Source organism: Pteropus vampyrus, unplaced genomic scaffold (assembly GCF_000151845.1).
Source record: "Pteropus vampyrus isolate Shadow unplaced genomic scaffold, Pvam_2.0 Scaffold83, whole genome shotgun sequence".
NCBI classification, from domain to species: Eukaryota; Metazoa; Chordata; class Mammalia; order Chiroptera; family Pteropodidae; genus Pteropus; species Pteropus vampyrus.
The window spans coordinates 5,945,418-5,962,779 of NW_011888864.1; the positions used below are offsets into that span (position 1 = coordinate 5,945,418).

The 17,362-nt window shown below is 34.6% G+C and overlaps 1 protein-coding gene across 6 annotated transcripts in view; it reads right to left on the reverse strand.

The window, feature by feature from the left end:
* The window catches only part of PCCA (propionyl-CoA carboxylase alpha subunit), a 352,647-nt gene that overhangs the window by 294,106 nt on the left and 41,179 nt on the right, over positions 1–17,362 (reverse strand). For 5 of the 6 annotated variants that reach the window (XM_011363200.2, XM_011363198.2, XM_023532414.1 and 2 more), the window contains 2 exons: positions 4,097–4,210; positions 2,159–2,212 (listed from right to left, as the gene is read on the reverse strand). In XM_011363200.2, coding sequence (XP_011361502.1) covers positions 2,159–2,212; positions 4,097–4,210 — 168 coding nt within the window. Of the gene's footprint in view, positions 1–2,158; positions 2,213–4,096; positions 4,211–13,086; positions 13,090–17,362 lie in introns of all 6 variants that reach the window. The other variant, XM_011363201.2, reaches the window with a different exon arrangement.

The following is a 17,362-nucleotide window of genomic DNA, read 5'->3' on the forward strand; positions in this document are numbered from 1 at the left end:
TTTAACATTTGGTATACCAAATATATATCAAATAAGAAATCTTAAAAAAAAAAAAATGTAATGCTCTAGAAGACAGAGGAAAGAGATTACTTCTCACCAGAAGGATATGGATCACTGTCCCTGTAAAGGTAACATGTGAATTGTGCCTTTAAGGATAGATAGTATCACAGGGATGTGAGGTACAGCATAGGAAATATAGTCAATAATATTGTAATAACTATGTATACTGCCAAGTGGGTACTAGACTAATTGAGAGTATCACTTCATAAGTTATATAAATGTCTAACCATTATGCTATACACTAATATAAAGTAATATTAAATATCAACTTTGAGAAATACAAAAATTTAAAGAGGGATAGTAGTTGGAAATGTGGAAGGAGAGGACAGGTGTGCCCACTGGGGAAAGAGTGATGAAAGGCATGGAACAGAAAGAACCAGCCATGTTTGGGTATAGTATATAGATAGTCAAGCTTGGCTGAGGCATAGTACTGAGAAAGAAAAATGGAGGACAGAAGATTAGAAAAAGGAAGAGAGTCATATATTCTACACTATTTTCTCTAATGTGACCCCTAATGGAAATAATATTATCTTCATTAACAGAATTTGAATTCTATAATATTTTCTTCCCTGCACCGAAGTCGTGTGTAGTTGTCTTATTTTCAACAATGTGATTGATTACCAGCTCCTCATGAGCAGGACCCGCATCTGATTCTTTTTTATATACTTCTCAGATGCTTTGAACCAAATAAGCTTTATTTTAAATGATTGAATAAATGCATGAATGACTATATTAGCTATGTCATTTAACTTTTCTGGGACTAAGATATTCATTTATACCAGAAGTTCTCAAACTTTTTCTATAAAGGGCCATATAGTCATATTTTAAACTTCACAGGCCATTCAATCTCTGTTACAGCTATGCAACTCTGCCACTGTAAAGCAAAGCAGCCCCAGATCACACATAAATGAATGAGCATGCCAATAAAACTTAATTTACAAACAGGCAGCAGGCCTCCTTTGGCCCATAGACAATAGTTTAAGAGACTTTTCACCTAAACAAACTTAAACTTAATGCATTATTTTGTACAAGTGCATTTCAATGTAAGCATTATATTCAAATCATTTTCTTCTGTAATGACAGAACCTCAGACAAAATTTCAAAGAAGATAAAAAATAAAAAGTGATATAAATAGGAAAATGTGAATATATTGCATAAAACCTGGTAAATCTAGACCTTTGGATAGTTCTACCAAATTTGCTCTCTCCAGACACTTGTTACTATTACCATCTGTATGATCTTGAATCACAACCTCTTTAGGCCTAAATTTTTAATCTATAAAGTAAATTGGTTGAAACAGATAATTCTAAGATAGAACTCTATGATCTTTAGAATTGTTCCAAAATAAATTTATAGATTTCAAGTGGAAATTTTATATAGAAAATGATTACATTCATAAATAAATTTGAATCCATGGCAGGACAAAATGCAAGTCTACCACCAGAAACAAAGCATTCAATATTGGAATAAATCAAGATAATTTAATACCTGAGATAAATGGTCTAAGGAGCTTTTTGAAACATTATTCATAATCTTATTTTAGTACCTGAAAAATAAGATTTCAGTACCATCTTGAATGTAGTTATAAATATACCTGGGAAGTCACTTAGTAGCAAGTAAGGTTAATTCTCCTAACCAGAATGGTGATATCAGGATACTCAGATCGTGAAAAAAACTTTTCTCAAAATAGAGAATAAGATTTGATCAATCCTAAATGCCACAGTATGCCATAAAAGGGAAAAAATAAAATCTTACTTCTCTGGCTTTACATGCCATGCTCATAGTACAATAATTAATAAATCACTGGACTCACTGACTTTTGGTTCAAAATCTGAAGTTTATATGTAAATTTAAAAGTCAAAGTACATGCAATATATAATAAACTAGATGTTATTCATTAGGTGCAGTGGTGATTTTGTAACCTTTCTTGAAGTCAAGACAGATTACAGAGTAAAAACTTCACTTTTCACAAACTATTTTCAAAGAATTGTTGGGTCAATTAAAATTCTATAATCTATCAGTACCCACATTTACAAAAGCAACACAATCACACTGCTTTCTGAAATATAAGTTAATGAATGATTCATTACAAACTTACCAAATATTTTGCAAATTCTTTGTTTTCTGAAAGAAATCCATAACCGGGATGTACCTTAGAAATGAAATCAAAAGTCACTTTTGTTTGTATCATATTGCAAAATCTTGATAAGCAAAATACAGAGTACATTAATGTGTTCATTGTTCAAGGGCCCTGAGTAAGGTGACTCCTCTGATCAGCTCCAACTCACATTCCTGAGTACAGAGTCAAATTCCAAGAAACTGCCTATTCTATATTCATGTTAGGCACACTATCTTTCGGCTAGCAGGCAAGGCCATCTACCTACAGATAGTCTCGTCCACTTGCACTTGACTTTGCTATTCGAAACAAATTTAACTCTCCATTTTTTGATGCTAACTTTGGCCACAAGTTTGAAGAATTTTCTAATGGTTAACGAGTCAAAGAATTAAGTTCAAAGAAACCTTTTGCAAAATAGATACTTAAAAAAAAAAAAAAACCCTCTTAATTCTCTTTCTTTACAGTACCAAGAACTGCTACTTTACAAAACACTGGCTACTAAGCCAACTAACATGATTTTATTCTTGATGATATTAATGTACTCAGCTACTACCCAATCAGCAGTTTCTGTCAAATCTAACTGAAATAGAAGTTTGGTTTTACTTTTTCTTTGTACTCTGAATTTTTTTTCTTCTAATATCTACCTCCTCTTTCCCTCCTCACCCCACTTAGCCATTCACAGCCTCTTTATGTTATTCTATGCAAGCCATACTGCTAAAATCTAAATTCTCTCATTCTGTTCTAATCAAGTAATTTTTAACTCTACCACATTGGCCAAACATAAATTTAGCCATTCTATTATCAGTTAGTATTGAACATATTTTCAGTAAAACAATTCTGCTTTAAAGAAAGTCAAATGTCTAAAGAGGCCAGTATCATAATCCAGAAGTAGCTACATATCAATGATTTTTAAATGCTGAACCAATCTTTATAAACATGGTACAGAATAATTTAAACTGCTGGAGCACAGGATAAGTGTTTTACTCCACCAATCTCATTTTATATAAACATTCGACTACAGATTGCATTCTGTCAAGCTATAGTTAAAAGGTTAAAAAAGGTTACCTTCATTAACTCTGCTAATAAACTGTAAACATCTATAATATGGGTTCATGAATTCAATTTTTTATTTAAACATGCATCTTACTAAAACATTTCCTTCAAAAGAAATGTGAACACTAATTGAAACACTCCAGGCTAATTGCTGGTGTTGGCTGCTTCCATCCAATTTTAGAGATAACTCTGCATAGTTTTCAACATTACATGTAATTAGTTCTCTTGATATTAAAACACATACATGCACAACAACAACAAAACACTATTCCTGATGTCAGAAACCAGTCTTTTCCTTGGATTCCACTTCATTCAAACAGAATTGGGGGTGGGGAGAATTATTGATTTCTCCATGTTAGTTATGTGTATTCTATTGATGTGATCAAAATAAAATAATTAGCAGTTACATTAAATAATTAGCAGTTACATTGTTTATATTTCTGGAAGTATAACTAGTTGTGCATAATTTTTACATGATTAAAATAGAATTTAAACCAAAGTATTTTAAATACTGTTTATAAGAGAATTTTTTTAAATGCTCTTATTATACTGAAAGGGTTAATACTCAAAACTAATTGGGATTTTTTTTTCCCAGCAAATTTGGAAATCAACTGAAACTGCTCCCTGGTGTGAAAGCTGAATCCAGCAGCCACCTGCAGGATCAGCGACCAACACTGCCAGATGCTACAAAGCCTTTGATTTCCAGTAGCGAATTCAGCCACATTTAACTCATGTGACGTGAACTAAACTGCAACAGCATTTTCAATCGTTATTCTTTTTTTCTTTTTTTTTTTTTTTAAATACAAACTCTAGCTTCTGCTCACTACATATGAAACAGCTGCAGTAGATAGATTCATTCAGACTCACAGCTTGGGCTCCGGTTTTCTTAATGGCTTCCATGATGGCATCCATGTTGAGGTAGCTTTTACTGGTGGGAGCTGGGCCAACACAGACAGCTTCATCCGCCATTTTCACATGAACCTAAAGAGACAAATCTCTGCATTAACAGATGCTCCTAGCAAAAAGAACTATCATCATATGCAAATGTACACAAAGTTGCAAATCTCATTGTGTCACATGTCATTTATGTGTCACATGTCAGATCTTTTTCAATATAACCTAAAAAATAACAATAGAACAAATAAGCTCAGAAACCATATTAATCATGATTTCATTTATCACAAACCTAATCCATTGTCTAACCATTGTCTAATTTCCATAATATTCTCTATCAATTTTATTAAGTAAAATCACAGCAAACGACATTAGCCTCTTATTCAGTACCAGTATACATAAATCTTATATCAAAACTACCCTGTTACATGTAGCCAAGACAGCCCAATATTTTAATAACAAGCACTCATGTCCAGTTCTAAGCAAGCTCCCCAGGAAGTGGGGATAATTAGAGGAACTGAATGAAGTGATACAGTGAGTGTCCCTGCACAGCATCAGGTCAGCACCAGGCACAAATTAAAGCTCAGAACTAAAGAGTTCAGTATCACTACACATGAACCAGAAAATCTTGAGGATCATTTAAATACTCACATTTGATCCTCGTCCATTTTACCTTTATTCCTAAAAGAACTGATATGTGCATTAAGTCCTAAATCCACTCAAAACTCAGTAATATATGCTCCATTTGAAGACTACTCACTCTATAATGTTTTAAATCTATTTTTGCTAGGCATTCAACACTGAATAAAGTTTACTTCTAAAAGAAATCTTTTTTTAATGAAAGGATTCACATATTTTTTTAAATGGCTTTTCTTAACAGTTTTCCCATTTAAGGAACTCCCAATCAGTATAAATTTATTTTACAGGCTGATATAAAAACTGGAACACATACACAAACCCAGACATTTATGACCCACCCCACACCCCTACCAGAAGTTGATGGTGGCAAATACTTTCACATTATTGCTAAATTATATTTTTCAGCTGTGAAGTGATTTTTTAAGAAGTCCTTTGTTTTAAATGAGATCTACAGAAAAGTAAACCTAGAATGTCATCTTTTAGAAGCCCAGAGCTCTCTTTATCAATTCAAAACATATTTTCAAATTAAGTAAAAAACTCTACGTGCATTAAAAAGTAAGATAGTTGTCCAAGGGATTTACAGATCAATATTTTAATATAAAATACTCAAATATATACACTATAATTTCTTTAAAAACATCCGCTTTGAGGAAAGGCAGCCATGCTCACAAAGGGGTCCTAGATATTGACGTGTTCGAAGCAAGGCTCTCCTAGTGGTTGCCTTTACCTTGCTATTCTAAGCTTGACCTTGCTCTTCTTCCCTCAGACCAGAATGCCCTCTCCTCTGTTACCCTCTGCCTACTTCAGATCCTATTATTAGCAATTTTGTTGCTGTAATCGTAGTTTTTTTTTCTATAAGAAATTAAGTGCTAAACAATTCTTTAAAAAGAATGCATTGACCAGGTAAATCCACACTTATTTTGTGTGTGTGTGTGTGTGTGTGTGTGTGTGTGTGTGTATTTCTCCCACCCCCCACCCCCTCAGATATTACCCATTATTAAAGAGGCATTTGAAGTTTCACTTCTACTACTAGGTCATTTTCAAGTACTTCAGCTTCATCTCCTTTAATCTGAAATCCAATATTACTTAGTGCAAATTTTGGCATTTAATCACAGCCTGCCCAGCAATAACACTTAGACTGCTTTATAGATTATGTCTATTACAATTTATACATTCTCCTCCACCACATCATAAAGTCCTGCAAGTCAGAGGCTGTATCTGAAATTCTATTTTTTTAAATCTACCCCAGCACACTGTCATGTACTAAAAACTTGTTATCTCATATGTACACTTGGATGACAAATTTAATAATTTGTCATTTAAGCCACTCTCTTTGCAGTCAAAGTCAAAATCTTAGCAACACATATGGAACTGAGGGTTGTATAGGGGGAAGAAATTAAAAGATATACACATGCATATATATGTATGTATTTATATATTTTGGATATGTATTTACATATCCAAAATTTCTATAATAAATGTGTGTCAAAAGTAAAAAGGAGGGGAATCCTAATAGTATTTTAACTTAGTTACTTCCACTCTTTTCTCTAAATATACTTTTGTAATCATACTGCATTATAATTTCGTATTCTTTTGTTTTTTAATTAACATCATAATAGACATTTTTCCTATGTTATCATAAATTTTGTATTCATACTGAGACTTTAGGTCAAAGCCTAACATAGTTTAGCAGATGATTAATATTAGTTGAATAAACATCCAAACAAATTATACATAAAAAAGTCAAGACTGCTTACATATTTTACAAAGAAAGGCAAAATGCATGCTATTTCTAAAAAATTGGTTGGTTTCTTTTCTTCCATTTCTCAGAAACAAACTTTATGTTAGGGTAGAAAAGTATTTTAGCAGTTCAACAAGCCCTTAGTCTAGCCCGGGGTCAGTACCAGCAAAAATGCTGAGCAAAGCTATTTGAAAGAAAAAACTAGAATTCTCTGCTGCCTCAGTTCCCAAGGAGATATTTATGAGTCAACTGGGAAAAACAGTTTAGAAAACTTTTGAAACTCAATTTCAATTTCTGTTGTTATTGTTGTACTAATTTTGTGAGGCAATTTCTTTGGCTAAATACAAAACAAACTATTCAAGCAATGGAGATCTCTTCCGAAGAATGATTTATTTACTTAACTAAGTTGACTAGATGTATTTTTGTTTCAGAAACTGTAACAACTTAGAAAATACAAATTCCTTTTTATACCGTTTAATAGCAAAAAATATATATATATAAAATCATAGAAAGTTTAAACTAAGGTAAACTAATCAACTGACTAGGATATTGCTGGCTACTGTTTAAAAAAAAAAAAAGATCTTAAAGTACTAAGATTTGAAGTAAAGCAGTCAAGTCTTCATAAACTTTTCCTCTAGGAAAGTTTCCAACAGAAGATTTTTTAAATTATTAGTTTCCTCCTCAAGCATTTAATTTTGTATTTTGAATTTTTATATTTTAGAGAGAAAAAAATTGGTTGTATCAGCCTATTATTTGCCAAATAATGTTCTAGCAGAATAAATGGTGTGTTTTCAACTCATAGGACTAAAAAAAAAAAAATTACCTTCCTACTGACGTCTTAAAAATGAATTCAAATATTTGAATATAGAAAGGTTAAAAATTGTACCAGAATTTTAAAACTGTGAATTTGAGGAAAATTCATACTAGTCCATCAGATGCCTAAGATATGCTGAAAAGATACGCTGCTTGGTTCCTATCCTTATCAAATAAATAATATTTTAGTGTTAAAAAGTAGATCAGATTAGATCTGACTACAGCTTATAAATACCTTCTAAACTAGTACAGACTGAAAAAGAGAAGACAAGCAGCTTTAAAGAATTTTTTTTCATGCCAGGAGATTTTGTGAAACCTAATACTTCAAGATCTACAGTCACATGGTCATTATTTACCACGACCATGAACACTTGAGTTTTCCTTGTGATAGCCTTCAATGCAAACGCTAGGTAGAACACAAAGATGACAAAATATAGATTAGGTGTTCTCCTTGCCTGAAAACAGCAATGCCTCACACGACCTGGCCAGACTTCAGTATCAATCAAATCTAACCAAATTCTCTAACGTTACAAGCATACAAAATTTATCCACAGAGACTGGAACATTAAAGAATGCCAACTGCATCAATCTTAATTTGAAGAACTAGAAAAAAAATAAGTTTCAAACAAGCAGATAAAATTCTATTTCTAAGAGAAAAAGAAAAAAACCCTTCTCTTTATGTTATACGAAGTATCTAAAGTCTAAAGAGACTAATACAAATGTCAACAGACTAGCGAGCAGTCTGGTACATCCTTTCTAGAAATGCAATTTGCTCCCTAGAAAAGTGATTTTTTTTTTTAAGTCAGTAAACATTACATTCGCTTTGATTTCGTTTTGTAAAACTACATGTGTAGCACCATGACACATTTATTCACGATTTTTAGATGGCAGAATTGGTGACTTTACTATTTTTTTCTGTTACAATTTACATAATTTTCAAAGCAGTAAAACCAAAAATTTAAAACTACAGAAAAAAAGGAGAATAGATTTTTGCCAATTGCAAAACTCCCAATCCATTTCCTACAATCCAGTTTTTATATCCCAAAAGGGAACTACCTTCAATCAATCCTAGAATCAAAACAAAGTTTTATCTAGTCTTTGTTTGGCAGGAATGCATGATGGTACCTTAAACAACAAAAGAAAAAACAACATGACTAGAACCATATTCTCATTTCACTGACTTCTGGAGTATAAGCATCAAGGGAAAGATGAAAGATGGAAGGGAGGAGGAGACACCAAGTATGAAAGCAAAAGCAATATCAATGTTCCAAGGTACAATAAAATAGATTGTGGAGTATAGCAGGGAAAGAAATAGTGATAGGTAGGGGTGGAAGGAGGAGTGAGGGGTGTTGATATGGTTGGTGGTAAAAGTTGAGAGAGGCAGTGATAGCTGAGAAAGGTTTTAAGTGCCTTTTTAGCCTAGGAAAAAATTGAACAAATGCCTTTGGTAAGTAATCTATGGAATGTAAGAAGTTAAAAACACCTAAGATTAAATAATTCAATGTAAGCTTTCTGACGATTAATGGCAGAGCTAGAGGTATGGGAGGCAGGAGATAGGGAGAGAGACAGAATTCATCTCTCACAAACACAATAAATACAAGCAAGCCAGGATCCGAAAAGAAAAAAGAGAAAGAAAGAAAGAAAGAAAGAAAGAAAAGAAACAAGAAACAAGAGAAAAGGAGAGGAAAGAGAAAGGGAGAGAACAGGAAAGATGTGAAAACCACCTAAAAGTCCGTGAACCAATAAATTATGGTATATACATACAATGGTATACACATATAAATACTATTCAGCCTTTAAAAAGAAATTCTGCAGTGTGATAACATGATGAACTTTGAGGATGTTACATTAAGTGAAATAAGCCAGACACAGAAAGATGAACACTTATATGAGGTATCTAAAATAGACACAGAAAGATGAACACTTATATGAGGTATCTAAAATAGTATCTAAAAAGACTAGAATGCTGGTTAACAGGGACTAGGACTAGGAGAGGAAACAGGGAGTTATTAATCAACAAGCATAAAGTTTTAGTTAAGCAAGATGAATAAGCACTAGACTTCTGACAACATTGCACCTTTTATCAACAATAATGTATTATACACTTAAAATTTGTTAAGAGGATAGATCTCATGTTGAGTGTTCTTACCACAATAACAACTTTTTTAAAAGAAAGAACAAACAAATTAGGACACTTTGGTCAAGAACAACTCAAGTTCTTTTTGGAAATAATGGTGGATACCAAAGAAGTCTAAGATGGACAAGACTTAGCTACTTCCTTACCCTATATCTTACTAAAAAAAAATGTATAATAAAAGCAATTCTCAGTCCAAATTCCTCCATATATAGACATTTATTAAGCAAACATTTCTCAGGAAGACAGCAAAACAATGCTTCGTACAACCTTTCCACATGTTGCATAAAGTCCCTATTCTTATCTGATCACTATCTTGAATGAAATGGTCATTCAAAGGAGACGTAATAATATTCCAAAGGCAGGCTTCTGATATCCTTAGAGTTGCTCTAAGGCAAACAAAAATCCTCTTCAATGGCTGGATACCAAAAATGAAAAATTCAAGTTCAGGGCACCGTTCCTAAAGGTATATGCTCTATTAGATTCTTATGTCTTGTTCATGCAATGGTGAAAGGTGTCCAGAATATTTTAGCCAATCCAAATATCTTAACTTGCACTAATTTCACTAATAAGCAACATGTCTAATATCCATACTGCTAAATATAAAACCATTACTTTCACCAATGAAAATTCACTTACTAAGAATTTGGTCTTGTCTGAGATCCATCTCTGGAGTATCAATTTCTGATAAGAGGAACTGACTAGACCTAGAGTATAGGTTAAAAGGTTAAACTATCATGGGTTTATGTCTCTCTGTTCTGAAAAAGTTTAATCCTTCAGACATCATAACACTGTGGCAGACCACTATTATGCCCAAAAACCTTTGTTCCCCTACTCCCATGGCACATGAATGCCCAGCTAGAGACCAGATTTATTAGACTCTCTTACATCAATACGTTTGAGTCACTGGAATCAGAAAGTGAAACGTACAATTTCCAAATCATCTACAACTTAAACACAAGACACTTCTCTTGAATTTCAGCTATATTCGTTCCCTGTACCTGGACCATAGATGTTGCAGCAACCAAATGCAGACTAAGGCAAACTCCCAAGGGCAGGGGACAGCAAACTACAGTGAGGGCCAAATCCAGCTCAATGTCTGATTCTGTAAATAAAGTTTTATTGGAACAAAGACATACCTATTCATTTTCTTATTGCCTATGGCCTCTTTTGTGCTACAATGGCAAGAGTTGGTAGTTGGGAGATAGATTGTATGGTCCATAAAACCTAATATATTCACTACCCAAGTCTTTACAAGAAAAGTTGCCACCCATGCCCTAGGGGAAAGCAAAGCAAAACAGCAAGAACCATAGCCCCTGAATATCCTCTGAAACCGATTGGCCTCCCCAACCTAAAATGGCCAGATGTTATATGAGAAACTACTTGAAAGTCATCCTATTTAAGTCACTGTACTTTGTAATATTGATATTACTTGTAATAACATTTCTAATATAATCACTACCACAAACCCCTAACTCAATTCTTATTAATGAGAAGAACCAGATTAGTGAAATGGAAGTACAGCAGGACCCCAAATAATGCCATTTCATTACCATTGACAAGATGCCATTGAAACTTAACTCTTTATAACAATTAGCCTGCAGTAAAATTGGTTTCATTATATATCATTTTCCTTAAAGTCAAAGAACCCATCAACCACATTAAGTAAAGACTTACTGTAGGGACTTCAAAAGAACATGGCCCAGTCAATCTTAGAGTTTATGAGGGTCAAAGAGGGAAATAATTAGTAGTTATACAATTTTGGGGGCCTGAGCACCCCAAACATCCTTGCTGGGTGTTCCAAATGGCAAAGTCAAAACCACCCCTCGATTCTGAGTAGTTTCTGTAGCTACTCACAGAGGCAACTAAACAAGACAAGCAACCATAGTGTGACAATTGTAGAACTACTCATTTCCTGAGGGAGGCGCACTGGTTTGTGTGCTGCTTGCTACAGAAGGTGCCGAACCTTGGCCCTAGAACTTTGTGTGAGTCTTCTACATTTCTGCATGTCATGTGAGCAAGATGCTGACTGCCTTTTGTTTCAAATGATCACTGACCCCTGAACAATGCCGGGGTGAAGGGCATTGACCACTGCACAGCAGAAGATCCGCATATAACTTTTGACTCTGTGGTCGTCCCTTCACATCCAGATTGAACTATGGGAATTCCCAGGTGGGAAACCAAGGTTGAGAATATAAAAATACTGTTTCGACCTGTGGTTGGTTAAATCCACAGATGAGAAACACAGATATGAAGGACCGACTATACTTACTGAAAAAAAATCTATGTATAAGGAGACCCTCACAGTTCAAACCCATGTTCAGGGGTCAAGTGTATATTTGCAAGAGTGTCTATATAGCCAACAGCCCTAGAAGAGAAGCATAGTGTCTCACTCTAAAGCAAAAGGCAGAGGTCTAATAGCCATTATAAAAGATTCATTATGTGAGAAGAACCCTAAGTTCAGGGTTCCTCTTGTATAATGCAAACCACTGCATGCGCAGGTTTCACCTGACCCTCATCATATCACCTTGTGGGAATTGGGGCATGAGGAACCAGGGCAAAAATGCTGATACTCTGATCACTGCTACAGCTGTAAATAAACCATTCTTCATCTCTAACCCAACAGTCTCATATCTTCTATTACAGCAGTCCCCAACCATTTTGGCACCAGGATCCAATGCTCCTATGAGAATCTAATGCCTGATGATTTGATGTGGAGGCTGAGGCAGTGATATGGCTACATATACTGATGAAGCTTAGCCCGCTGGCGAACCGCTCACCTCCTGCTGTGTGGCCCGGTTCTTAACAGGCCCGGATGCTACCAGTCTGTGGCCTGGGAGTTAGAGAGCCCTGTTCCATTAGCATCCAAGAAACTGTGAGAGGCTGTTACCTTGCAAGTAGAGTAAAATCTCAGATCCTTCACAGTTCTTGACAGCCCTGTGTTCTTAGCCATGACACAACCCCATCGTATTTGTTGCTTCTAAATAGATCAATTACATCCTACTGTGGGACTTGTGAGCCAGTGACCAATGTCACCATGCTGACATTCCTACTATTTGCTGTGTTGAGAGTTGTAAACTGTTTTGCTCTGATTTAGTCTTGCTTTTGGCACTGATGGAGTTGTAGCAAATTTAATCCTATCTTCTATGATATGGGGTACTTCCCTGGCATGTAACTATTTTAGTTATTTGTGTTAGGTTTATAGGCAGGAGAGAAAAGAAAATAATAAATTTAATAACTTAGAATGTTAAAAAGAATTAATGTAGTTGGTAATTTCTCATGGCAAATGCTGCAGGTAGACTCACTGAACATTCCAACACTCCTTTCTAGCTTGCTTCCCTCTGTTACTAATGGCAGAGAGCATAAAAGTACATTTCCCAGACTCCCTTGTAGTTAGTGTGCATATATGTGACCTCGTTTCCACCAATCAGACATATCCAAAAAAATGAGAGTAATGTAAGGTAATACTTCTGCAGGCAGATGACATCTCATGACAAGCACAGAAGTAATGTGTTAGTTCTTCTACTAGGACAGCTCTAGAAGAATGTCTAGGTCTACCCAAGACCATCTGGGTCTACCCGAGATCATCACAATTGCCAAAAATGGTCAGTAGTAAAAGTGGGTTTATTCTAGAACAGACTTATTTTGCCTGAGTGGGTTATCTGTGGTCTTCTGGCCCACCTGGGATTCTGCGAGCTACCTTACAGGCATTAAAACTGGCGTCGGCAAACTATTTCTGTGAAGGGACACGGTAAATATTTTAGATTTTGTAGCTTATGTCTATCAAAACCACTCTACCCTGCCTTTGAAGCACAAAAACAGCCATAGACAATACCAAACCATATGGGGCATGGCTATATTACAATAAAGCTTTATTTACAAAAACAGGCAACAGACCAGATTTAGCTCACAGGCCAAAGTTTTCCAACCTCTGCCTTAGAAACGCTTTTCTGTTCAAATTAATGTCAGTAAGGATTTACTGTGGATAAAGTGGCACACTTAAATATGTTTAACTGAAAATAACAAAGAAATGTGAACAGGATTAAAAGAACTATCAAAAAAATGGTGAGTTTTCCAGGGACTAGCAATAGTAGGAAGCCATGACTACCCCTAGTCCGGAAGGGGCTCAGAGGAGGAAGAACATAAGTAGAACTGGGGAACATGGACACTCTACCAGTTACTACAGCACTAGAAGAAAGCAGCCACCATCAGCACTGCAGCAAGGCAGGAAAGTGAAGGTAAGATAAATAGCCTCATCTCCTGCTGATGTCTTCCAATAGCCAACCAGAAGCAGAAGGCAAAAAAGTGCAAGAGATATACTCTGCAGATGTCAATCTCCTAGAGACTGATACATAAAAGAAAATTTTTGATAAATTCGAGTTCATCAAAATTAACTTTTGTTCTTCAAAAGACACCATTAATCAAAATGAGATGCCAATTCTCACCCACTAGAATGTCTATAATCAAAAAAACAGGTGAAAAAAAAAAAAGACAGGTAATTACAAGCACTGATGAGAATATTTGAACCCTCATACGCTGTTTGTGGGAATGTAAAATGGTGTAGCTGCTTTGGAAAACAGTCTTGCAGTACTTGAAAGGTTAAGTACAGTTACCAAATGACCCAGCAATTCTACTCCTAGGTATATACCCAAGAAAAATAATACATGGTCACACAAAGACATGTACCCAAATGTTCATAACAGCATTATTCGAGTAATCAAAAACAGGAAACAACTCGAATGCCCATCAACTGGTCAATGGAGAAACAAAATGTGTTATACGAATGCTCTTCCACTTGATGGGGTTACACCAGATAAAACCATAAGTTGTGGTTTCTACTGAATGCATAGCACTTTCACAGCACTGTAAAGTCAAAAAATCATAAGCCGAACCATCCTAAGTCAGGGACCATTATATTTATACAAAAGAATAGTACTCAGCTAAAAAGGGGGGAACGCATCACTACATATAACAATATAAATGAATCTCAAAAACATTATGTTAAGTGAAAGAAGCTAGACACAAAGGACCAAATATTATATAATTCCATTTATTTGAAATGTCTAGAAAATACTAAACCATAGGCAGAAAGCAGATCAGAGGCTACCTAGGTGGAGGTGAAAACAAGAAGTGACTGCAAATGGACACAAGAGACCTTTCTGAGTGATGGCAATTTTTTAAAAATGGACGGTGGTGAGAGTTGCACACCTCTAAAAATTTACTATAAATCATTGAATTGTACACTTAAAATGGGTAATCTGTATGATGAGAAAATTAAACCTCAATAAAACCGTTAAGTAAAAATTGGGAAATTTTATGTAAAAATTTTTTAAATCTCTTATGCTGAGAGCTCTGCTATACGAGTCACTCCTGGCACACAGCACAATGATATGATATAAATGTTTAATCAATGACTCTATCAAATGAGAAAGAACTAACCTGACAGATATAGAAGCCAGACTTCTCTGTGTTGAAAAGCAGAATGTGAAGCAAGATAAGAAAAACTGAAGACTAGTCTTTCGTGCAGCTTAACAATAATGTTAGGGAATGCAAAGACATTTGACTTTATTTTCTCTATAAATGTTGGGAAAGTTCAGTACACACACACACACACACACACACACACGGTCTTCAATAAAACTTTCTGATCTCAGACTGACAGAACTTTTCAGAGATCACCACTCCTCCGAGAAACATATGTGAGTGTGTATACCTTGGTTCACACAAGTCCCAAAGATGGAAACAATACCACTATCAGAAGTCAAACATACAGCCATGAAGATAAAAAAAAAAAAACCCTAGAAAGACATCCTATAAAATCTATCAAGATTCAATGAAAAAGTTCTGGAAATGGATGGTAGTGATGGTTACACAACACTGTAAATGTACTATGTCACAATTAAAAATAATGGGGTAAATGTTATATTTTACAATAAAAAACATTAAAAAACATTTTTAAGCTATATAGATTCATCATAATTTCCAGCCTATCACTGACAAAAGAACGCATTGGTAGAACTTAGTTATATAGTTAAAATATCTATTATACTATCTAAGAAAAACTGCCACAAGGGAGGAAAAAAGGAACACAAAATGAAACAAAAAAAAAATACCAATAATGAGGGCTCAGCTCTAGCATGCAATCATTTTCTACTTACCAGAGAAAAGCTATTACACATGCATTCAGGAATCTAATGATGAAGACGTAAATACACAGATATAGAATATTTCCAAATACAGATTTCTAAAACAATGGTAGTATGAAATTCTAGGAATAGGATTAAGAAATAATCTCCATTGTAATCAGTATATTTAAAAAAGTGTTTCCAAACCATATGAATAGCTAAATGTTAGTTCCAATAAAACATGGATAGCCATCAAGTCATGAGATCTCAAAGCACTACTAGAGCCTCAGCAGCTCAATGTGTGCCACTAAATGATCACACTATGCATGATGTTCTTAATTGCTTTAGTTTTATTTTAATTACCCAAATAATGTATGAATACTCCATTTTGGACTTTTAAAAAAGTTTAAGCAGTACAGATAACAATTACCTCATTAGAGACCTCCCAGTCTCACTTCCTACCCTAAAAGCAATTATCGGTTTTGCATGTGTCATTCCAGACTTCACTAAACATTTTCATATGTATATGTAGACATAAAAGTGTATGGTTTTCTATTTAAGATTTAAATTGTATCACACCACATTCTGCAACTTGCTCAACTGCTACACACACTATCCCTAAGAATGTGGGTAAACCATAACTGTTTTAACCATTCCCCTAATAACGGACATTGTTTCCAACTTGTAGGTATTACGAACAGCGATAACATTCCCTGAACATGCACATTTATACTTCTATTAGAGAAATATTTGAAAGTGTAAATGCTAAAACTATACATTTAAAAGTTTATTTTCATGTAAACTATTTGTATTTCTTCTTTCAACCATTGCAAGTTTTAAATTTAATACAAGAGCTGTCTTATAAAGAAGTAAAGGTATTGTTCAGTTTGTCTTTGGAATTAACACTGTCCTTGTTCAAAATAAAGCTAACAACTCCACTGATCATACCTCCATCTCCATTACACTCTCTCCAATAATCACGTCTCACATGAGTACGTATGCTTAGACTTTTGTCTATGCCAGGGGATCTCAATGGGGAGCAATTCTGTCCCACAGGATGCAGATGACAATACCTGGAGACAGTTTTGGTTGTCGCAAGTATGACTTGGAGTCATATTTGGTGTCTAGTGCGCAGAGGCCAGGGATGCTTTAAAATACCCTACAATGCACAGAACAGCCACCTATATATATCAAGGAATTATCCAATACAAAATATCAGTAGTGTCACTGTTGAGAACCCTTGATCTATGCTTTTACATAATGTAAGTATAAAAATATATAATATTTTACTGAAATAAAAACAGATGTATTAATCTATGGAATAGAGAACCCAGCAATAAATCCACACCTATGCACTCACTCAATATATGACGAAGGAGGCAAGAATATACAATGGGGTAAAGATAGTCTCTTCAATAAATGGTACTGGGAAAATTAGACAGATACATAAAAAAAAAAGAAAGAAACTGGACCATCTTCTTACACTGTTTACAAGAACAGATTCAAAATGGATTAAAGACTTAAATGTAAGACCCAAAACCATAAAACTTCTAGAAGAAAACATAGGCAGTAAACTCTGATATTGCTAACAGTAATTTCTTTTTGGATATATCTCCTCGGGCAAGGGAAACAAAAGAAAAAATAAACAGATGGGACTCTATCAAAGTAAAACGTTTTTGTACAGCAAAGGAAACTATGAATAAAACAGAAAGACAACCAACTGAATGGGAGAAGATATTTGCTTATGATACATCTGATAAGAGATTAATTTCCAAAATACATAAAGA